The sequence below is a fragment of the Mercenaria mercenaria genome, chromosome 10, assembly GCF_021730395.1.
Source record: "Mercenaria mercenaria strain notata chromosome 10, MADL_Memer_1, whole genome shotgun sequence".
NCBI lineage: Eukaryota > Metazoa > Mollusca > Bivalvia > Venerida > Veneridae > Mercenaria > Mercenaria mercenaria.
This window is the reverse complement of record NC_069370.1, coordinates 26,332,009-26,356,332: the sequence shown is the minus strand read 5'-3', so window position 1 is coordinate 26,356,332 and position 24,324 is coordinate 26,332,009. Positions and strand designations below refer to the sequence as shown.

Below are 24,324 nucleotides of genomic sequence, written 5' to 3'. Positions count from 1 at the left end.
CCTATCGAATTATCCAAAATGATTACATTGTTATTCGATTCTTCCGCCATTCTTATCAGGGTCACGAGAACAAAGAAGCTTCAATCGTCCCCTAATAAATCCGAAGTTTTATCGGACCGAGAGCCACCCTCAAGTGGGTGAAGCTATGGTCACCGAACAGAGTTCTAGTCCTTCACTGTAATATATTTTTAATTGTCGATAGTTCCGCGGATCCTTATAAATTTACAAATATTGTTTTGTTTATGATTAAGCCTGCTTGCGCGTGTTGTGATAACCTCGTTCTGATTTGTGCGTCACGTGATCGTGTTCACTCCAGTGATTCTGATTCGGTAGATTAGGATAACAAAATTTTACACAAATGGTCCTTGTGTGACCCTCTATCAAGATTGTTCAAATTATTTTGATTCGTCAAAAAACATGGCCGCCTGAGAGGGCATGGTCACTTTTCCCTATATGTATATAGTGGAAACTTTAAAAATCTTCTTATGTGAAACTGCTGGACCGATTTTAAAATAATTTTACACAAATGGTTCTTGTGTAACTCTCTACCAAGATTGTTCAAATTAATCTGATTCATCAAAAAACATGGCTGCCAGGGGGTGTGGTCACTTTTCTTCTCTGAATCAGTAATAGCTAGAACCTTGATATTTGGCGTGTGATGTCAGATCTGTAATGTGTTCAAATTATTTCCCTAAGTTCAAAAATGTGAGTGACATGTATATAATATAGGCTAACATAGAAGAAACCTAACTCTGTACTGAAACAAACACACTTGAAGCCTTGTGCACAGGTGAGCGCTTTAGGGTCAATGACCCTCTTGTTTTTGTACAATCTGGTTGACATGCTGATTTTCTGTACTTGTTTTTAGCTCGACTATTCGAAGAATAGTCTAGCTATTCTACTCAACCTGGCGTCGGCGTCGGCGTCACACCTTGGTTAAGTTTTTGCATGCAAGTACATACAGCTATCATTTAAAGGCATATAGCTTTGAAACTTATTTATTCTTTTTCTAGGTCAATTACCAACCTCACTGGGTCAAGTTCCATATCTCTAACATGTATTTTGAGCAAATTATGCCCCCTTTTGGACTTAGAAAATTCTGGTTAACGTTTTACATGCAAGTTACTATCTCCAAAACTAATGCAGATATTGAATTGAAACTTCACATGTGTCTTCTGGGTTATAAAACTAGTTGATAGCACCAAGTCCCATAACTCTGACCTTCATTTTGGCTAAATTATGCCCCCTTTTGGACTTAGAAAATTCTGGTTAAAGTTTTGCTTGCAAGTACATACAGCTATTACTAAAAGGCATATAGCTTTGAAACTTATTTTTTCTTTTTCTAGATCAATTACCTACCTCACTGGGTCAAGTCCCATAACTCTGACATGTATTTTGGGCAAATTATGTCCCCTTTTGGACTTAGAAAATCCTGGTTGAAGTTTTACATGGAAGTAACTATCTCCAAAACTACTACAGATATTAAATTGAAACTTCACCTGTGTCTTCGGGGTTATAAAACTAGTTGATAGCACCAAATCCCATACCTCTGACATGTATTTTGGGCAAATTATGCACCTTTTGGACTTCGAAAATCCTGGTTAAAGTTTTGCGTGCAAGTACATACAGCTATTACCAAAAGGCATATAGCTTTGAAACTTATTTATTCTTTTTCTAGGTCAATTACCAACCTCACTGGGTCAAGTTCCATAACTCTTAACATGTATTTTGAGCAAATTATGCCCCCTTTTGGACTTAGAAAATTCTGGTTAAAGTTTAACATGCAAGTTACTATCCCCAAAACTAATGCAGATATTAAATTGAAACTTAACATGTTTCTTTGGGGTCATAAAACTAGTTGATAACATCAAGTCTCATAACTCTGATATGTATTTTGGTCAAATTATGTCCCCTTTCGAACTTAAAACTCTTTTGATATTTAACATTTTGGGTAATAATTTCCTGCTTCTGTGACAATATTTCGAATAGTCGAGCTTGGCTGTCTTACGGACAGCTCTTGTTAGCTTTTACAAAGTTTTATACAAAAGTTTTCTCTAAAGTATAAAAGTACAAAACGGCCATTGCGCAAATCAGTCGGTCCAGGTCGAGTAATTAAAACATTTTATTTTATGTTGGCTAATTGTCTAAATAAAAAAAGTAGGTCCCGGTCAAAAGCATTTTGGTCCAGTCAAAAGCATTCCGGTTGAGTCAAAAGTGTTTAAGACATTGAAGTCGGCTGGCCGAAAACATTAAAGGATGTACCGCGCAACACTGTAGCGTCACATGCTAATTATGGACCGATTCCCATGGTGACAATCAGAATGTTTGACATGTTTATTGATTATCAGGGGGTGTGATTAACAATTTCCTGCTTTGCAGGTAGTCATGTATTGAAATCTCAGTCTAAATTGTATACTTTTTCCCCATTTTTACCGGACTGATTTTTTAGCTCACCCGAGAGCCAAAGGCTCAGGGTGAGCTGTTAGGATCACTCACCGTCTGGCATCCGGTGTCCGTCGTCCGTCGGTAAACTTTTACTTTAAATGACATCTCCTCATAAACCGCTAGGCCAATTTCATCCAAACTTCACTGGAATGTTCCTTGGGTGAAGCTTTACAAAAATTGTTCAAAGAATTGAATTCCATGCAGAACTCTGGTTGCCATGGCAACCGAAAGGGAAAACTTTAAAAATCTTCTCCTCAAAAACCAGAAAGATATTTGGTGCCTAGTGGACCTCTACCAAGTTTGTTCAAATCATGACCCCGGGGTTAAAATTGACCCCACCCCAGGGGTCACTTGATTTTACATAGGAAAATCTTAAAAAATCTTCTTCTCAAAAACCAGAAGCCCTAGAGCTTAGATATTTAAAATGTAGCATTACCTAGTGGACCTCTACTAAAGTTGTTCAAATCATGACCCCGGGATCAAAATTGACCCCGCCCCAGGGGTCACTTGATTTTACATAGATTTCTATAGGAAAATCTTCAGATTTTTAAAAAAAATAAACCAGAAGGCCTAGAGCTTAGATATTTGACATGTAGCATTGCCTAGTGAACCTCTACAAAATTTGTTCAAACTTAACACTCCAGGGTCAAATTGACCCAGCCCCAGGGGTTACTTGATTGTACATAGGGAAATCTTCATAAATTTGCTGAAAATAAACCAGGAGGCCTAGATCTTAGATATTTGATATATAATATTGCCTAGTAGACTTCTACAAACTTTGTTCAAATCATGACCCCCGGGGTAAAATTGGCCCCGCCCCAAGGGTAACTTGATTTTACATAGGAAAATCTTCAAAATTTTTCTAAAAATAAACCAGAAGGCCTAGAGCTTAGATATTTCACATGTATGATTGCCTAGTGGACCTCTACAAAATTTATTCAAATCATGACCCCAGGGGTCAAATTGACCCCGCCCCATGGGGTTACTTGATTGCACATAGAAAAATCTTCAAAATTTTCAAAAAATAAACCAGAAGGCCTAGAGCTCTACAAAATTTGTTCAAATCATGATGCACGGGGTCAAAATTGACCCCGCCCTAGGGGTCACTTGATTTTACATAGGAAAATCTTCAAAAAATTTCTAAAAATAAACCAGAAGGCCTAAGGGCTTAGATATTTGACATGTAGCATTGCCTAGTGGACCTCTACAAAATTTATTCAAATCATGACCCCAGGGGTCAAATTGACCCCGCCCCATGGGGTTACTTGATTGTACATAGAAAAATCTTCAAAATTTTCAAAAAATAAACCAGAAGGCCTAGAGCTCTACAAAATTTGTTCAAATCATGACGCACGGGGTCAAAATTGACCCCGCCCTAGGGGTCACTTGATTTTACATAGGAAAATCTTCAAAAAATTTCTAAAAATAAACCAGAAGGCCTAAGGGCTTAGATATTTGACATGTAGCATTGCCTAGAGGACCTCTACAAAATTTGTTCAAATCATGATCCCAAGGGTCAAATTGACCCCGCCCCATGGGGTTACATGATTGTACATAGAAAAATCTTCAAAATTTTCTAAAAATAAACCAGAAGACCTAGAGCTTAGATATTTGACATATAGCCCTGCCTAGTGGACCTCTACAAAATTTGTTCAAATCTTGACACCCCCAGGGTCAAATTGACTCAGCCCCAGGGGTTACTTGATTGTACATAGGGAAAACTTCATAAATTTGCTAAAAATAAACCAGGAGGCCTAGATCTTAGATATTTGATATGTAACATTGCCTACTAGACTTCTACAAACTTTGTTCAAATCATGACCCCTGGGGTAAAATTGGCCCCGCCCCAGGGGTTACTTGATTGTACATCGGAAAATCTTCCAAAAAATTTCTAAAAATCATCAGTTTGACAATTGAAACATGTAGCTCATATTTCTCAGGTGAGCGATCCAGGGTCATCATGACCCTCTTGTTTCATTTTTTCACTGAGAATTTAAAAATTGGTCCAAAAGCAACAAACTGGCAAATTTTCGAAGCCCTGATTGTAACTGAATATAGAAAAATGGTTTTTGATCAATAATTTAGCAAGGAATGATTAGCTTTCATAGAGACTGGAATTCAGTGTTGCTTTAAATATTAGCTCAACTGAGCTATTAGTATAGGTGGATGGTCCGGCGTCCCATCATCCACATTTTCACATAAACATCATCTTCTCTGAAACTACTGGTCAGAATAACACCAGATTTGGTATGTAGCATCCTTGCAAGGTCCTCTATCACGTTTTTTTTTTCAAATAGGGGCACTTAGAAAAACCTTTAAATGGCTTCTTCTCATGAACAGCTTGATGGATCTTCTTCAAACTTAGTATGCAGCATCGTTATAAGGTCCATCCCCAAGTTTGTTCAAATGAGGGCACTTGGCTTTTAGGGGCCACTAGAGTCAAAATTTGAAATACCTTTAAACCACTTCTTCTCATGAACGGCTTGAAGGATTTCCATAAAACTTGGTCTGTAGCATCATTATAAGGTCCTCTCCCAATTTTGTTCAAATGTCCAAAGTTTGTTTGAAACTCATGAGAATTGGTCAGAAGTTTGTCTTGATGACCTCTAGGTCAAGTTTGAATCTGGGTCATGTGGGGTCTAAAACTTGGTCATCCAGTCAAATCAAAAGAAAAGCTTGATAACACCCAAGAGGCCACGTTTATGACCCTATCTTCATTAAACTGATGATCTTGATGATCTTTAGCCCAAGTTCATATCTGTATCATCTGGGGTCAAAAACTAGGTCACTTGTTAAAATCAAAGAAATACTTGTGATGCAATAGGGGCTGCATTTTTCATTTGATGTGCATGAAACTTGGTCAGCAAGTTTGTCTGCATGAAATCTATGATGACTTTTTATGCCCTCCTTCGAAGAAGGTGGGGTATATTGTTTTGCAGATGTCAGTCGGTCCGTAGACCAGTTGGTTTCCGGATGAAAACTCAAGAATGCTTTGGCCTAGGATCATGAAAGTTGATAGAGAGGTTGGTCATGACTAGCAGATGACCCTATTGATTTTGAGGTCAGTTGCTCAAAGGTCAAGGTCACAGTGACCCGGAACAGTTATACAGTTTCCGGATGATAACTCAAGAACGCTTGGGCGTAGGATCACAAAAGTTGATAGGGAGGTTGGTCATGACCAGCAGATGACCCCTAACGATTTTGAGGTCAGTAGGTCAAAGGTCAAGATCACGTAGAACTTTTTTTTGCCAGATACTGTGAAATCATTGAATTTCTAGGGCACGAAATTTCGTGGTTTTGGTCAAAATGGCAATTTCGTGGGGATATGAATGATTAAATTTTGTGGATTGACTCATCCACGAAATCCACGAAAATTAGTCCCCCACGAATATTAATGATTTCACAGTAACTGGAGAATGCTTTGGTCTAAGATCACATTTGATACAGAGTTTACTTATGATTGGTAATTGACCATAATAATAAAAAAAAATATATTGATTTTAGGTCAGTACGTCAAACATCCAGTGCAAAGTGACCAAATAATTTCTTTTCCTTGTGTAATTACTGAATGCATCAAGGGGGGCATTTTGTGTTCTATGAGCTCTTGTTTCTTAGTCATGTTTTTATCTGGGCCATGTAGGGTGAAAAACTAGGTCACCAGGTCAAATCAAAGAATAAGCTTGTTTACCCTCTTGTGGGCACAATTTTGATGCTATCTTCATAAAACTTGGTCAGAATTTTAGCTATCATAACTTTTGCACTTGGCCCCTTTTAGGGGCAGCTAGAGCTGAAAATAGAAAAATCTTTAAACAACTGGTCAGAATAACACCAAATTTGGTCTGTAGCATCCTGGCGAGGTCCTCTATCAAGTTTGTTCAAATGGGGGCACTAAGCCCCTTTCAGCAGCGGCTAGAGCTGAAAATAGAAAAACCTTTAAACGGCTTCTTCTTATGAACTGTTTAATGGATCTTCATCAAACTTAGTCTGTAGCATCATTATATTAAGGTCGTGTACCAAGTTTGTTCAAATGGGGGAACTTGGCCCCTTTTAGGGGCCGCTTAAGGGCCAAAATTAGAAATACCTTTAAACCACTTCTTTTCATGAACGGCTTGAAGGATTTCCATCAAAGTTGGTCTGTAGCATCATTAAAAGGTTCTCTCCCCATTTTGTTCATATGGGGGCACTTGGCTCCTTTTAGGGGTCACTGTTACTAAAAATAGAAATGCCTTCAAAAAACTTTTATTCATGAACCAAGTAATGGATCTTCATCAAATTTGATCTATATTATTATTTTAAGGTCCTCTCCCAAATTTGTTAAAGTGAGGGCACTTAGCCCCTTTTAGGGGCTGCTTGAGCCAAAATTAGAAATACCTTTAAATGACTTCTTCTCATGAACTGGTGGAAGGATCTTCTTCAAAGTTGGTTTGTGGCATTTTATTAGGTCCTCACCCAGTTTTCTCAAAAATGGGCACTTGGCCCCTTGTTAGGGGCAACTATAACTAAAAATAGAATTGTCGTTAAATGACTTCTTCTCATGAACCACTTGATGGATCTTTATCAAACTTGGTCTGTAGCATCATTATATTAAGGTCCTTTCCCAAATTTATACAATGGGGGAAGTCGTTCCTTTTTAGGGGCCACTAAAACTAAAAAAAGAAATGCCTTTATAAGACTTCTTCTCGTGAATGGCTTCATGGATCTTTATCAAACTTGATTTGTAGCATTATTATAAGGCCCTTTACCAAAGTTTTTCAATTGGGGACACTTTGCCCCTTTTAGCAACTGCTAGAGCTAAAACTAGAAAAAAAGACGTTAAATCCGAACACGCACGCACGCACGCACACACACACACACACACACACACACAAAACTAGAAATACCTTTAAACAACTTCCTCTAAGGAATAGCTAGATGGATTTTTTTCAGACTTGGTATGTAGGATCATTATAATGTCCTCTGTCCAATTTGGAAACGCCTCGGTAGCCTTGTGGTAGAGCGTCCGCTTCGAGTGTGGGAGGTCGTGGGTTCGATCACTGGCCGCATCATACCAAAGACGTAAAAAATTGGTACTAGCAGCTTCCTTGCTTGGCGCTCAGCATTAAGGGGATAGTGCTAGGACTGGTCAGCCCAGTGTCAGTATAATGTGACTGGGTGGGGTATCATGCCACGTGTCTATGGCGTGATATTCCAGTGAGGCAGCACTATAAAGTTGGGCATTGTGCTCACTGCTACAAGTAGACACTGTCGTTTATATGGCTGAAAAATTGTTGAAAAAGACGTTAAACCCGAATACACACACACTGTCAAATTTGTTCATATGGGAGCTGACCTGTTTTAGAGGTTGCTAGGGCTAAAGATAAAAATACTTTTTAATGACTACTTATCATGAATCACTCATCAAACCTGGTCTGTAGCATTAATAAAAGGTCCTCTCATAAATGTGTTCAGTTTGGGATGTTTGGCCTCTTAAAGGGTCATATGGTTAAGGTCCTCTTCAGGTGAGCCACTTAGGCCCATTTGGGCCTCTTGTTTGATTTTTATAGGCAGAGAATGCTTTTTTGTGAAACCTTTAATTCATTTGGCTGGGGATACCAGTTGACTGAATTTTCTTGTTTCAATTCAGAAGTTTACTTTTGTTATTCTTTTAGAGATGAAATGCATCTGAAACGCCATATTAGACATGTTCATGATCAGATACGTAACTTCGAATGTGACATATGCAAGGAACGCTTCTTCCGTGCGGACCACCTCAAGTGTCATAGAATGAGACATTTTGAACCAGGACTAAGATGTGAATTTTGCCATAAAAAGTTCAAAGTTCAAATAGATTTGGATAGGCATTTGAGGCTTCATACAGGTATGTCATGCTTTTTAGCTCACCTGAGCCAAAGGCTTGGGGTGAGTTATTGCGATCACTCACAGTCCGGCGTCTGGCCGTCTGTTGTCTGTACGTCCACACTTTTCTTTAAACAACATCTCCTCCTAAACCGCAAGGCCGATTTTGATAAAACTTCACAGGGATGTTCCTTGGCTGGTCTTCTTCAAAAATTGTTCAAAGAATTGAATTCCATACAGAACTCTGGTTGCCATGTCAACTGAAAGGAAAAACTTTAAAAATCTTCTTGTCCAAAACCACAGGGCCTAGGGCTTTGATATTTGGTATGTAGCATTATTGAATGGTCCTCTACCAAGATTTTTCAAATTCTCCCCCAAGGGTCAAATATGGCCCCGCCCTAGGAGTCACATGGTTTACATAGACTTATACTGTACAGCGGGTTATATTTGCGGAAGTTTAATTTTCGCTATATTCGCGGTCAACATTGACAGCGCGAAATCTAAACACCACGATTTTTTTTTACCGCGAATATACACATTTCACCAAGGAAGACCAGTCAATTACAGACTTTACTCATCAGCGTAATTATACCCCCACCAAACATGTTTGAGGGGGGTATATAGGAGTCAGTTTTGTCGCGTCTGTCGCGTCCCGTCGCGTCGCGTCCCGAAATCTATTATCTCAGTTATTACCAAATGGATTTGATTCAAACTTAAAATACATGTTCCACCTTATCACCGACATCATGTGACACAAGGTGCATAACTCTTGACACCAAGTTTTCATGAATTATGTCCCCTTTTACTTAGAATTTAGGGTTAATTTTGCTGTATTTTCACTCTATCTCAGTTATTACTAAATGGATTTGATTCAAACTTAAAATAGATGTTCCACCTCATCACCCACATCATGTGACATAAGGTGCATAACTCTGACACCATTTTTTTATGAATTATGCCCCTTTTTACTTAGAATTTAAGGTTGATTTTGATGTATTTTCACTATATCTCAGTTACTACTGAATGGATTTGATTCAAACTTAAAATAGATGTTCCACCTCATCACCCACATCATGTGCCCACATCATGTGACACAAGGTGCATAACTCTGACACCAAGTTTTCATGAATTATGTCCCCTTTTACTTAGAATTTAAGGTTAATTTTGTTGTATTTTCACTATATCTCAGTTATTACTAAATGGATTTGATTCAAACTTAAAATAGTTGTTCCACCACACCACCTACATCATGTGACATAAGGTGCTTAACTCTGACATAAATTTTTTATGAATTATGTCCCCTTTTACTTTAAATTTAAGGTTGATTTTGATGTATTTTCACTATATCTCAGTTATTACAAAATGGATTTGATTCAAACTTAAAATAGATGTTCCACCTCATCACCCACATCATGTGACACAAGGTGCATAACTCTGACACCAATTTTTCATGAATTATGCCCCTTTTTACTTAGAATTTAAGGTTAATTTTGATGTATTTTCACTATATCTCAGTTACTACTGAATGGATTTGATTCAGACTTAAAATAGATGTTCCACCTCATCACCCACATCATGTGACACAAGGTGCATAACTCTGACACTAGTTTTTCTTGAATTGTGTCCCCTTTTACCTAGAATTTAAGGTTAATTTTGATGTATTTTCACTATATCTCATTCTGATTGGCTTAGAGCCGAAGGGAAGTAACCTTTTTTTAACTTTTGTATGGAGTTTCTTCACCTTAAATTCCAGGAATTAGTCTATTTTTAGAAATCCTATTTTTAGATTTTCAATATTTTAGGTATTTTTCTAACTTTTTTATTATAAGTCCTATGTAAAAAGTAAATACATTTTTCTGTGTGGTAACATGGGTCGGTAAGACACTTTTTTGTATTCACTTTTAGTGTATCTCTAATATTAGAGATTTAATATATTTACTAGTATTACTATACTAGTATTATACTAGTATTACTTACATGTGGAAGCCCAGGATGAAGTACTCCAAAGACTAAGTATTTTTAAGATTTCTTATGGTTGCCATTCTTCTGTGACAAGACCGTATGGTGGGGGTATGAGTCACTCCTGTGACAGTTCTAGTTGACTTTGTTTTTAGCTCACCAGAGCACAAAGTGCTCGGGGTGAGCTATTGTGATCGCTCACCATCCGTACGTCCACACTTTCCTTTAAACAACATCTCCTCCTAAACCAACAGGCCAATTTTGATGAAACTTCACAGGGATGTTCCTTGGATGGTCTTCTTTAAAAATTATTCAAAGAATTGAATTCCATGCAGAACTCTGGTTGACATGGCAACAGAAAGGAAAAACTTTAAAAATCTTCTTCTCAAAAACCAGAAGCCCTAGAGCTTAGATATTTGGTGTGAAGCATTGCCTAGTGGACCTCTACCAAGTTTGTTCAAATCATGACCCCGTCCCAGGGGTCACTTGATTTTACATAGGAAAATCTTAAAAAATCTTCTTCTCAAAAACCAGAAGCCCTAGAGCTTAGATATTTGACATGTAGCATTGCTTAGAGGACCTCTACTAAAGTTGTTCAAATCATGACCCCGGGGTCAAAATTGACCCCGCCCCAGGGGTCACTTGATTTTACATAGATTTCTATAGGAAAATCTTCAGATTTTAAAAAAAAATAAACCAGAAGGCAAAGAGCTTAGATATTTCACATGTAGCATTGCCTAGTGGACCTCTACAAAATTTGTTCAAATCATGACCCCCAGGGTCTAAATTGACTCCGCCCCAGAGGTCACTTGATTTTACATAGGAAAATCTTCAAAAATTTTCTAAAAATAAACCAGAAGGCCTAGATCTTACATATTTAACGTGTAGCATTGCCTAGTAGACTTCTACAAAATTTGTTCAAATCATGACCTCCGGGATCAAATTGACCCCGCCCAATAGGGTTACTTGATTGTACATAGAAAAATCTTCAAATTGTTCTAAAAATAAACCAGAAGGCCTACAGCTTAGATATTTGACATGTAGCATTGCCTAGTGGACCTCTACAAAATTTGTTCAAATCATGACCCCCCCCCCCCCCCCCCCCCCCCCCCCCCCCCCCCCCCGGCCAGGGTCACTTGATTTTACATAGGAAAATCTTCAAAAATTTTCTAAAAATAAACCAGATGGCCTACAGCTTAGATTTTTCACGTGTAGCATTGCCTAGTGGACCTCTACAAAATCTGTTCAAATCATGACCCCCGGGATCCATATTGACCCCGTCCCATGGGGTCACTTGATTTTACATAGGAAAATCTTCAAAAAATTTCTAAAAATAAACCAGAAGGCCTAGATCTTAGATATTTGACATGTAGCATTGCCTAGTAGACTTCTACAAAAACTTTTAAAATCTGGACCTCCCAGGGTCAAATTTACCCAGCCCCAGGGGTTACTTGATTGTATATAGGGAAATCTTCATAAATTTGCTAAAAATAAACCAGAAGGCCTAGATCTTAGATATTTGATATGTTACATTGCCTAGTAGACTTCTACAAACTTTGTTCCATTCATGACCGCCGTGGTAAACTTGGCCCCGCCCCAGGGGTTACTTGATTGTACATCAGAAAATCTTCCAAAAATTTTCTGAAAATCATCAGTTTGACATTTGAAACATGTAGCTCATATTACTCTGGTGAGCGATCCAGGGTCATCATGACCCTCTCGTTTTTTACTTTACAGTGTGTGCATCAAATTGCAATGTACTGTGTCAGTGTGTGCGGGGGTACATTCACCACCTTCAGTGATAGCTCCAGTTTTATATAAATTGAATAGTATTTTGAAGAAATAAATATGAAAAATCCTAAATTTTATGATACTAATAAAAGACCGACTTCTAGTATAACCTTTAACTGAGATAAAACTGTGAACAAGACAACTGACATGAGGCGTCAAGCTAATTGCCAATAATTCTATAAAGTTTAACAGATCGTAACAATGACGATCACACCATTTGTTATCTGTTTGAATTAAAAAGTTGATGTTATTTTGAAAAATGCCATTTTGAGATATTGAAAATTTCTTTCTATTCATTCATAAAAATGTTTAAATTTTAAAAAGGAAACATCAAATAGAACAATATTTTATTGGTTTTATTTTCAAGTAAACAAAAATCGATAGTTCAGTGAGACCGATTCTGCTTTCGGCAAAGAAGATAATTATGTCTCCCCCAGGAGACATATTGTTTTTGCCCTGTCCGTCCTTCCGTCTGTCCGTCCGTCCGTACGTTACACTTCATTTCCGAGCAATAACTGAAGAACCATTTGACCTAGAACCTTCAAACTTCATAGGGTTGTAGGGCTGCTGGAGTAGACGACCCCTATCGTTTTTGGGGTCACTCCCTCAAAGGTCAAGGTCACAGGGACCTGAACATTGAAAACCATTTCCGATCAGGAACTAGAGAACCACTTGACCCAGAATGTTGAAACTTCATAGGATGATTGGTCATGAAGAGTAGATGACCCCTATTGATTTTGGGGTCACTCCATCAAAGGTCAAGGTCACAGGGGCCTGAACATGGAAAACCATTTCCGATCAATAACTAGAGAACCACTTGACCCAGAATGTTGAAACTTCATAGGATGATTGTACATTCAAAGTCGATGACCCCTATCGATTTTTGGGTCACTCCATTAAAGGTCAAGGTCACAGGGGCCTGAACATTGAAAACCATTTCCAGTCAGTAACTTGAGAACCACTTGACCCAGAATGTTGAAACTTAATAGGATGATTGGTCATGCAGAGTAGATGACCCCTATTGATTTTGGGGTCACTCTATGAAAGGTCAAGGTCACAGGGGCCTGAACATTGAAAACCATTTCCAGTCAGTAACTTGAGAACCACTGTCCGTCCGTACGTCACACTTCATTTCCGAGCAATAACTGGAGAACCATTTGACCTAGAACCTTCAAACTTCATAGGGTTGTAGGGCTGCTTGAGTAGATTACCCCTATTGTTTTTGGGGTCACTCCGTCAAAGGTCAAGGTCACAGGGGCCTGAACATTGAAAACCATTTCCGATCAATAACTAGAGAACCACTTGACCCAGAATGTTGAAACTTCATAGGATGATTGGTCATAAAGAGTAGATGACCCCTATTGATTTTGGGGTCACTCCATTAGAGGTCAAGGTCACAGGGGCCTGAACATGGAAAACCATTTCTGATCAATAACTAGAGAACCACTTGACCCAGAATGTTGAAACTTCATAGGATGATTGTACATGCAAAGTAGATGACCCCTATAGATTTTGGGATCACTCCATTAAAGGTCAAGGTCACAGGGGCCTGAACATTGAAAACCATTTCCAGTCAGTAACTTGAGAACAACTTGACCCAGAATGTTGAAACTTAATAGGATGATTGGTCATGCAGAGTAGATGACCCCTAACGATTTTGGGGTCACTCTGTGAAAGGTCAAGGTCACAGGGGCCTGAACATTGAAAACCATTTCCAGTCAGTAACTTGAGAACCACTTGACCCAGAATGATAAAACTTCATAGGATGATTGGTCATGCAGAGTAGATGACCCATAACGATTTTAGGGTCACTCTGTTAAAGGTCAAGGCCACATGGGCCTGAACATGGAAAACGATTTCCAATCAATAACTTGAGAACCTCTCGACCCAGAATGTTGAAACTTCAGAGGATGATTGTTCATGCAGAGTAAATGACCCCTATTGTTTTGGGGTCACTCCGTTAAAGGTCAAGGTCACAGGGGCCTGAACATTGATAACCAGTTCCGATCAATAATTTGAGAACCACTTGACCCAGAATGTTGAAACTTCATAGGATGATTGAACATGCAGAGTAGATGACCCCTATTGATTTTGGGGACAGTCTATTAAAGGTCAAGGTCACAATGGCCTGTTCATGTAAAATCATTTTTTGGAAATAACTTGAGAACCACTTGACCTACAATGTTGAAACTTAATATGATGATTGGACATGCAGAGTAGATGACCCCTATTTATTTTGAGGTCACTTGATCAAAGGTCAAGGTCACAGGAGCCTGAACAGTGACTTGAGAACCACTAGGCCAAGAGTGTTGAAATTTAGCGGGATGACTGGACATGCCAAGTAGATGATCCCTATTGCAGCCAACCATCAGTGTCTCTTTGACTTTCGCTCCTGACCCCTATTGACTTCTTGCCTATAGGACTTTGCATTGGGGGAGACATGCGCTTTTTTTACAAAAGCAGTTTCTAGTTTATTATCGTTGTCGATGTAAATCCTACTTTCGTTTTCAGTCTACCTCAAAATTTGCGTATTTATTATTATTTGCATTTCTAAGAGGAGTGACATCCCTTTCTGTTGTTTACATGTAACCAAGGTTTATAATTTGCGGTCAAAGTAGTTTCCGTGAAATAAAGACACCGTGAATTCAAAACTCTTCAAAAAACGCTCAAAAGTTTCAACATTCTGGGTCAAAAAACATTTGCCACCGTGAATATAACCTGTTTTACAATATAGGAAAATCTTTAAAAATCTTCTTGTCCAAAACCACAGGGCCTAGGGCTTTGATATTTGATATGTAGCATCATCTAGTGTTCCTCTACCAAGATTGTTCAAATTATCCCCCTTGAGTTAAATACCAGGATTAGTCAAATTATCCCCCTAGGGTCAAATATGGCTCCGGCCAGGGGGTCACTTGGTTTATATACACTTATATAAGGAAAATTTTGAAAATCTTCTTGTCCAGAATCACAAGGGCTTTGATATTTGGTACCTAGCATCATCTAGTGATCCTCTACCAAGACTTTTCAAATTATCAGCCTAGAATCCAATAAATTATGGCCCCGCCCTAGGGGTCACATGGTTTATATAGACTTATATAAGGAAAACTTTTAAAATCTTCTTGTACAAAACCACATGGCCTTAGGAGCTTTGACATTTTGTATGTAGCATTGTGTAGTAGTTCTTTACCAAGATTGCAAAAAATTGTCCCCTGGGGTTAAAAGTGGCCCAACGGACAGGGGGGTGGTGGTGTGCTCATGGTTTAAATAGTCTTGTATAGGGAAACACCTTTAAGAGTATTCTTGTCTCAAACCATAAGGCCCAGAGCTTAGATATTTAGTATATGGCATACTCAGTGGTACTTTACCATGATTGTTCAAATCATGACCCTGGGGTCAGTATATCCCGAGGGGTCCCTAATTTTACATTGACTTATTTAGGAAAAAATTATTATCAACATGGTAAAGTTGTGTACCCACACCCGGTCACTCCCACTGACCTACTGACCTACTTTCTTGTTTTTAAAGTTACAGCATAGAAATTTGAACCACATGTATAATTGTGACCCCCCCCCCCACCCCCCCCATGAGTGGTGGGGGACATATAGATTTGGTCTTGTTGGTCCTTCCGTCCACCAGTCCGAGCACACGATTGGTACCTTAGGTGGTAGAAGGTGTGCCTAGGACAATAGAAATCCTTTGTATTCATTACGTAACCACTTAATTCTTTTGTTCCTTAAGTGGTCATTCTATTGTTTTCAAACAATGGAATGACCAGCTAATACATGAATAGTATGGGCGTCCATCTGTCCAAAGTTCGTGACGTGCCTAGCTCAAAAAGTATTTGATATAAATTGATGAAACCTTGCATGAGTCTTTATCATGATATGAACTTGCGCACTTCCTATTTTTCGTCTGGCTCCGCCCTCTATTTTTAGAGTGATGGCCCCTGAAATAGTCAAAAATGCACATTTTCACCTTGTGACATGCCTAGCTCAAAAAGTATTTGATATAGGTTCATGAAACCTTGCATGAGTCTTAATCATGATATGAACTTGCGCACCTCCTATTTTTCATTTTGGTCTGCCCCCTATTTTTAGAGTTATGGCCCCTGAAATAGGCAAAAATGCCCATTTTCACCTTGTGCCGCGCCTTGCTCAGAAAGTACAGTCTAACCTGTACTAACGGTCACCTCCAATCAGCAGTCACCTCCGTTCAGCGGTCATTTTTTGACGCCCCCGACGGATTTTTGCTCTGTAAATGGTCGGAAAAACTAAGTTCTAGCGTATTAGTCGCAGTTAAATTTCGGATTTTTCCCCCAGCAATATTTAATATTTACCGGCTAAAAAGTTATGGCGGCGGCCATATTGATGCCGCCGACTGAATTATTATCAGAACCTGATTGGTAGAAATCGGACAGTGTTATTTTCGATCCCAGCCGTTGCGTACCAATTAACAGTAGTATCGGTAACAGACTACATCAAAGAAAAGCGGCTTTTGGACACTAATTGGCAGCAGACGGTTTGCGTTTACATTCTGTAATTATGCAAGTTAAAGTGTGAATTGTTTGCACTGCAATTATAACACCTTTCCATGTCATGTAATTAACCACGTTCTCTTGATTCTGAGTAAAAGGATTAACGAAATATCTCTTTTTGGATAAGTAAATAATTAAAAAATTATCTTTCAAGTTTTTAATACGCTAAGAATTAGTATGAACAATGTTTGGAATGGAGGACGGATCTGTCCAGATTTTATCCAACCCAGAGTACATGTCAATGGCGTCCAGTAAAACGAAAGTAGAAACAAATGTAATTCAAACTGCAAAAACATCAGATTCTTTGAATTAAAGTCATTTGTAATTTTAATAGTCTGTATGGGTTATTTACGATATATTTTATTGAAAGTAACTGCTATTGGTTGAAAAGCCGCCGATATTAATATTTTTTTTATCCTTTTTGTTCGTTCGTAACAGATGTACGTAATTTTGCGAGAGCTACGGTCAGAAAATTAGACAGAAAAAACTCTGCTGGCAATGTTCTGTTGTATAGGTCGCAGGAACTTTTTCAGCAAATGGGTAGAAAAAGTGCGACCTATACACACCAAAATACGGTATATAGGAAAAAACTTCAAAAATCTTCTTGTCTGAAATTACAAGACCTAGGCCTTTGATACTTTGTATGTAGCATTGCCTTGTGGTCCTCTATGAAGATTGTTGCCCCTGAGGGGAAAAGAGGCCCCGCCACGGGGGTCCCAAATTTTACATAAACTTATATAGGAGAAAACTTTAAAAATCTTCTTGTCTGAAACTGCAAGGCCTAGGCTTTTGATATTTGGTGTGTTGCATTGCCTTGTGGTCCTCTACCAAAATTGTTCAAATTATTACCCTGGGGTGAAAAGAGGCCCTGCCCCAGGGGCCTCTAGTTTAACATAGACTTATGTAGGGCAAAAAATAAAAATCTTCTTGTCTAAAAGTTCAAGGCCTAGACCTTTGATATTTGGTATGTAGCATTGCGTAATGGACCTGTAACAGGATTGTTCAAATTATGCCCCTGGGGTGAAAAGAGGCCCCGTCCTGGGGGTCACTTGTTATACGAGTTATATAGGAAAAAATACTTCAAAAATTATCAGATCATATTTCCTAGACTATTTAATTATATTTACCTAATGTACCCAAGTGATTACGGGTCACCTTACTGTGACATTGACCTCCTGACCTACTTTCTTGTTTTTTTAGCTCTCCTGTCACAAAGTGACAAGGTGAGCTTTTGTGATCGCGCAGCGTCCATCGTCCGTGTGTGTGTGCGTCTGTCCGTGCGTGCGTAAACTTTTGCTTGTGACCACTCTAGAGGTCACATTTTTCATGGGATCTTTATGAAAATTGGTCAGAATGTTCACCTTGATGATATCTAGGTCAAGTTCGAAACTGGGTCATGTGCGGTAAAAAACTAGGTCAGTAGGTCTAAAAATAGAAAAACCTTGTGACCTCCCTAGAGGCCATATATTTCACAAGATCTTCATGAAAATTGGTCAGAATGTTCACCTTGATGATATCTAGGTCAAGTTTGAAACTGGGTCATGTGCCATCAAAATCTAGGTCAGTAGGTCAAATAATAGAAAAACCTTGTGACCTCTCTAAAGGCCATATTTTTCATGGGATCTGTATGAAACTTGGTCTGAATGTTCATCTTGATGATATCTAGGTCAAATTCAAAACTGGGTCACGTGCGGTCAAAAACTAGGTCAGTAGGTCTAAAAATAGAAAAACCTTGTGACCTCTCTAGATGCCATACTTGTGAATAGTCTGCCTATATATCCAAAAAAGAGGCCTAGAAATTGCCTTTGATGGCATTTTTTGTTAATGCCCGACAGGCATGTTCATTGTTAACTTTATAAATATTGGAAACTTCTCAAGGGGGCTGTCGCCTACTAAGGGCCATAGAAAGGTCACAGCACAAGGTCAAAGGTCAATAAGTGCATTTTTTGTTATAAACTTCAGATTTTCGCCATTTTTGCTACATTCTAATACAAACTTGTTATTTTTCGGTAATAACTACGAATCTGAGAAGTAAAATAAATTACTTCAAACAGATTTATTGCATTTGAGACTGGCAACATTCAAAACGATTAAAGTTATTTCTATAGAATGAGCTTAACTTTTCGTACGCTCTGGTATTTTGTTCATTTCTGGAAGTTATCTTTCTCATGTTTCTTAAATTTCCGTTTTCAGGCTAACAATTTCTAAAATGGCTGGTTGGTTACCAGTATGATTGTCTGTATGAACAGTACAGGTAGAAAAATCTATGGAGCGTATTTCATATAGACTAATACAGTCAGACTTCGTTTGCTCGAATTTGGATTATCCAAATACTACTTTTTGCTCGGACTCAGTGTCAGGTCTTTATAATGTATACTTCACGTTGGCTTGTACTATTGATATCTGGAGCACATTTTGCTTGTCCCGTTGAGCTCTAGCGAACACAGTTTGACTGTACTAACTGTTGAAAGATCCAAAGATTCCTTTGGAAGCAATATATAGAACTGAAGGACGTAAAAATAGCAAAGTTTTTTAACTCGGCTTGATTAAGTCTATTTATGAGATAGTATGAAATGTTGAAATTCTCTCAAGCATTATCTAAAATGGTCTATGCTATCAATCAATACTCTCTTTCAGTTGTTCATGCATGTGTTGTAGCAATTTCATGAATGTATGGGCTTTTAGAAATACTACCTATGTATACAAATCAAGCAATATCAAAGCGTAAATATAAATATTAGATAACCGCAAATGTTATGTTTTTTGGTGTTTTTGTTTTTTGTTTGTTATTTTTTTATACCATCAGTATGAAAATGGTCATTTTCATATTTTTGAATCAGCTAAAAAATTATTTCTTTGAACATTAACATTAGGCTATTATCACTCCAGGAGAACTACGTTCCAACGTAAGTCAAGTCTCATCGATTTCATGTGACATATCTCAACGACAATGTTACGGTGTCGCTCCGTATGACCTTGTTGATTCATTTATTATGTGCAATAAAGCATTGATTCTACGTTTTCATAACTGAAAAGATGAGTTTTATGTGTGGAAGCAATATTAGCTATTTGCAGAATTTTGAAAGATAAAACGAACTAGCAACAGATAAACTTATGTAAGCTATATAAATGTTGCAAGGCCGCAACGATAACGGACAATATGTGACAACGTCTCACGTACAGTGTTGCAAAGTCTCAGCATCATAATTACCATTTGAACTTGTAGAAAATTCATATTTACATTTTATCTTTACGTTGGGAACATTTCTAAGACACTTTCATAAATGACTGGATGACGTCTGAGCAAGGTACAACAATTCAATTAGTATGACAAATGTATTTGAGCCGCGCCATGAGAAAACCAACATAGTGGGTTTGCGACCAACATGGATTCAGACCAGCCTGCGCATCAGCCCAGTCTGGTCAGGATCGATGCTGTTCGCTGTCAAAGCATATTGCAATTAGAGAAACCGTAAGCGAACAAAATGGATCCTGACCCAGACTGGGCGGATGCGCAGGCTGATAAGGATCCATGCTGGTCGCAAACCCACTATGTTGGTTTTCTCATGGTGCGGCTCAGTTGTCGTTATCATTTTACACATTATAGTCTTACGCAGGCTGGTGTAAAAGTATTTGAATTGGATGCATACAATTATATACAATTTCAGCATGAAATTAAAACGTTAAGTTAATGCTCTACAATAATACCATGGACTGTTGTAAGCATTGTTGGTGACTTGTACACAATAGTGGTGTTCAGCTGAACCATTACTCATACACTCAGTTTTAAAAAAGTGTATACATGTTATTCATTTCAATGTTTACATTTTACGTTAAAAGTGGGTCGAGAACATGTAACGTTTTACTACTTAAAAGAACATTACAATTTTATACATTATTGCATTTCTTTCTTCCTCGTTCTTTTTAAACACACGCATTTCCTGAAAATTTCATTATTTCGCATTGTTTTTATCTCCCAATTTCCCTATCAAATTCACGAAACTTGTGTTTTACTACGAAACGCCATACTTATGCAGTTTATTGCAAATATAAGCATTTATTTCAATCTCAGACAAATTTTCATTTTACTGCGTCCCTTTCTAAAAAATGAAATAACTTGCTTTTCAACAATTTCATTAAATCATTAGCTATCTATATCGCAGTGACTCGAGTATTTATACCTGATCATTTTACTAGGTCTGTTTAATCCCTTTGCTTTTTTAAAACTCACAATTAACTTAATGAGATATTTTTATTTTACTCTTTTTAATCCCGTATAGTTTTACATTTTCCCCCTGATTTTGTTTTGTTACAACAGATTCCTTTAAAAAAGATATTCTTTTAGAGTTAATGTATGATCCGCAAAATCTATAATAGAATTTTATATGAATTTTACAAAAATCATTAAAATTGGCATTGTATATTCTGTGCGCCCATAGTAAGTTATAACGTGAAGGCCTTCGAGGCCAATGGTCGCTGACTTCGAATCACTTGCCCTCTCAACTATGCGCTTGAAAATAAGCTTCGGGTGTGGGAATTTCATGTAAGAAAGCCATCCAGTACGCTTGCAGTAGGTCGTTTGCTCTACCAAGATGCCCGTCCGTATATAAAATAATGTACAGTGGGCACCATTACCACGAAGCTTAATATCTTTTATCAGAGTGACGAAAACGCTTCATTAATGTTACTAAACCGGCTCAAAATAGCTTATACTATTCATATGGTATAGATATACTTATCAAATAGTCCGTGTTCACGTAAGAACACGTAATAACTGATACATGCGTACGCTGTTAATCAATACTGTATAGATTTTCCGGATCGTGAATTAGACCTACTTCCAGAGCTTTGAACAAAAATTAGGTATTTCGTTACATGCTTTCGTCATCATGTGCAGGAGTGTCACTGATTTTGTCCGCACATAATAATTATTATTACTTTCGAATGTATCAGGAACCTGAGACGTCATAAGTCGAAACAATGCGCAGGTGTTCTCAGGACGGATATTTCTATCTGATTCGTAAACACACGACTGATTTTTTTTTTCATATCATAAACAAATATTAAGCGTTTTATTCTGACAGATTACTTTTTGCATACCGTATTTTATAAATTATAGAAGAATAAAAGCAAATATAAAGACTTTATTTGCAACACTCTTTCTTATAGTAGCTAGGGTATGTACGCATAGCGCAGGAAATTTTTTTCGTCCATAAGCTGAAGTGACGTCATGACGTTTCAGTGAAGCACAATAACAAAGTTCCATTTTAGTATTTATCGTTTCTAGCGTAATGGTATGTTCTTTCCGTAAAATAACGTTGTTTGTTTTTGGACCGAGAAATATACTTAATGTAAAAGGGACGGAGAGAATCTCTCATGGTCCTGATATTTCGTAGTTCACATAAATAATACCATATATCATCAATGCATAAAACGCTAGTTGTCATTAACAGAACGAGAGCAATCTGGCACGGGGTGTCAGATGGGTTTTGTCGGCATAGGTAAAGTCAACGGAAACGCCAGTCCGGTGTGCAAGAAATATTTTTCCATATTGACGGTCCAGTTTCATATCGGGTGCGTGTCGTCAATTGTGACGTCACTTTCATAGTCATGTTTTTTAGTTCTTTAACCACGACCGACATTTTCAGTTCAACTGGGGTTATTATAAAAAGATTATTAGATTTGCATCGAGAAATATGCATTCATTCTTCCTAAAGTCGCACAGTATTTCTGCTGTAAAAGCGTGCATATTTCTCGATACAAATCTCATACAAATGTACCCTACAATTATATTCTCACTTTATGATGCTTCGCTGCGTATGTGCTTCTAAAAGATATGTTTTCAGACTTAATTATAAGTATAAGTCAACTCTCTGCCATCGCGTACATTTTGCTTTCATTTGAACTAATATACCTTTGGGGAAACCGTTAAATGGAAAACCTGATAGAAAATACTACACACTTTGAACTAAATCTGATTTTAAGTCACATTTAGACTTGCTGGTATATTTTACCCGAATATAAGTAATGTGTTTAGCCGCACGACTTCGATGAGTGTCAGTAACGCTTGCATATGTCGCGTTTAGAGTTAGTAACATCATCGGTTAGAATGAGGAACATGATATTAAATAAATATTGCCTGTTTATGATAAAGCAGTTGCAAAATTATATTTCTAAGATTAAAACTGGCATTGCTTCAATCGACCATTGACTGTCTGTAAATATTGTTTTTGAAAACATGTAGTATATTTTTTATTCTGGAAAATAGCAAAACACTTCTATTTTCTCAATTAACAGACGACTGTTTCTAAAATCTAAATGTTTTAATCAATTTATGCGATGAGTATTAAAACCTGAATACATGTTCATACAAAGACACAAGAAAATATAATCAAAGTAATTATTATAAATGAAAATTATATATGCCGCGTGATATTGAGCGATACCGTAACCAGACATCGTGGAGATATGTCACATGATATCGTTGAGACATGACTTACGTTGGAACATAGTTCTCCCGGAGTGATTATAAGAACTGGTAACCGCTCTTCAAGTGTTTTCAATATCTACAATTTTGTAAATATTTGTTCATTTTGGTTCTTTAGATGTCATAATTTCAAAAGGCTTGATAATTGTCAGTGAATTTGACAGTATATCGAATGTTATTAGTATGATCTTTATGACTGTGTGACTATAGGGGCAAAGCATGTTTGTTTTCCTGTTACAACACCTTTAGATTTCCGAGTGATTGGTTGTTGATAGAAGCGGGTAGAGAAAACTTACCTGAGTGTATTACGAAGGAATCTACTGATGTTAAAAAATAAACAAATGTGAGCTAATGCTATTGTAGCCTTAAACATGTAAAAATAAATAAATTGTCAATTAAATTTAGTGCGGAATGTTAGAATGAACTACCCTTATATAGAAATAACTTCTTACCCTTATATAAAAAATGAACAAACCCCAAAACACTTCACAAGCTATAGATGTCTTAGCCTGACTTATTCAGTCGGCATTATTTGTTCGTTATAAATCCATCGTTTTGATTTTCAAATCTCTTCTTCATGCTCTTCTCATCCTGCAGGAAGTTATTTTTACGCATTGTATATCTCTTGGTAACTATCGAACCACCATATATCATCATTTTGATTAGCTGAGCTGTCATCTGTCAATAATCATGAAAATATCGGAAGGTATAACTTCAATATTGCAATAATTGAGCCTTAATGTTTCTATTATAAAAATTCTAGAGCAACCTTCTGATGTTTTTATATCTTTATTTTTACATTTTTATTTGTAAAATATCTGAATGACTAATGTTTCAGTGTCAAGGCACAAGCTTTGTTTTCACAATGTTATCAAGGACATCCTGTCTGAAACCAAGTGTCAGATCTGTAAATTGTTACAATCTGATTCGTTTTCAACTTTGTTTTGAACAGGAAGTGAGAGTGTAGAAGTAAAGCCAGAGATCAAAAGGATCGAAACAGAAATAGCGTGCTGAATTTTCAGAATAAAATTATGCAGATATCGCATTAAGAGCTTCGGTGATAGAAAATCTAGTTCTTGAAATGTGCTACTTAATTGCAAATACATAAAATATGATGATAAATGCCTGACCGATAGTAAAAAAAGAACTATATTACAGCATATTAAAGGAATTGTGTATAGATTAACTAGTTGAAATCCTACATATCTGTTCTGTTTAGTTAATTACCGTACAAGTACTGTGTAAACCTATGTTGTGACCAATATTTCAGTTA

The 24,324-nt window shown here is 37.5% G+C and overlaps 1 protein-coding gene across 4 annotated transcripts in view; it reads left to right on the top strand.

The window, feature by feature from the left end:
* LOC123559591 (zinc finger protein 675-like) overlaps positions 1–24,324 on the top strand; it is a 161,006-nt gene that overhangs the window by 70,404 nt on the left and 66,278 nt on the right. For all 4 annotated transcript variants that reach the window (XM_045351546.2, XM_053552550.1, XM_053552552.1 and 1 more), the window contains one exon: positions 8,094–8,302. In XM_045351546.2, coding sequence (XP_045207481.2) covers positions 8,094–8,302 — 209 coding nt within the window. The remainder of the gene's footprint in view (positions 1–8,093; positions 8,303–24,324) is intronic.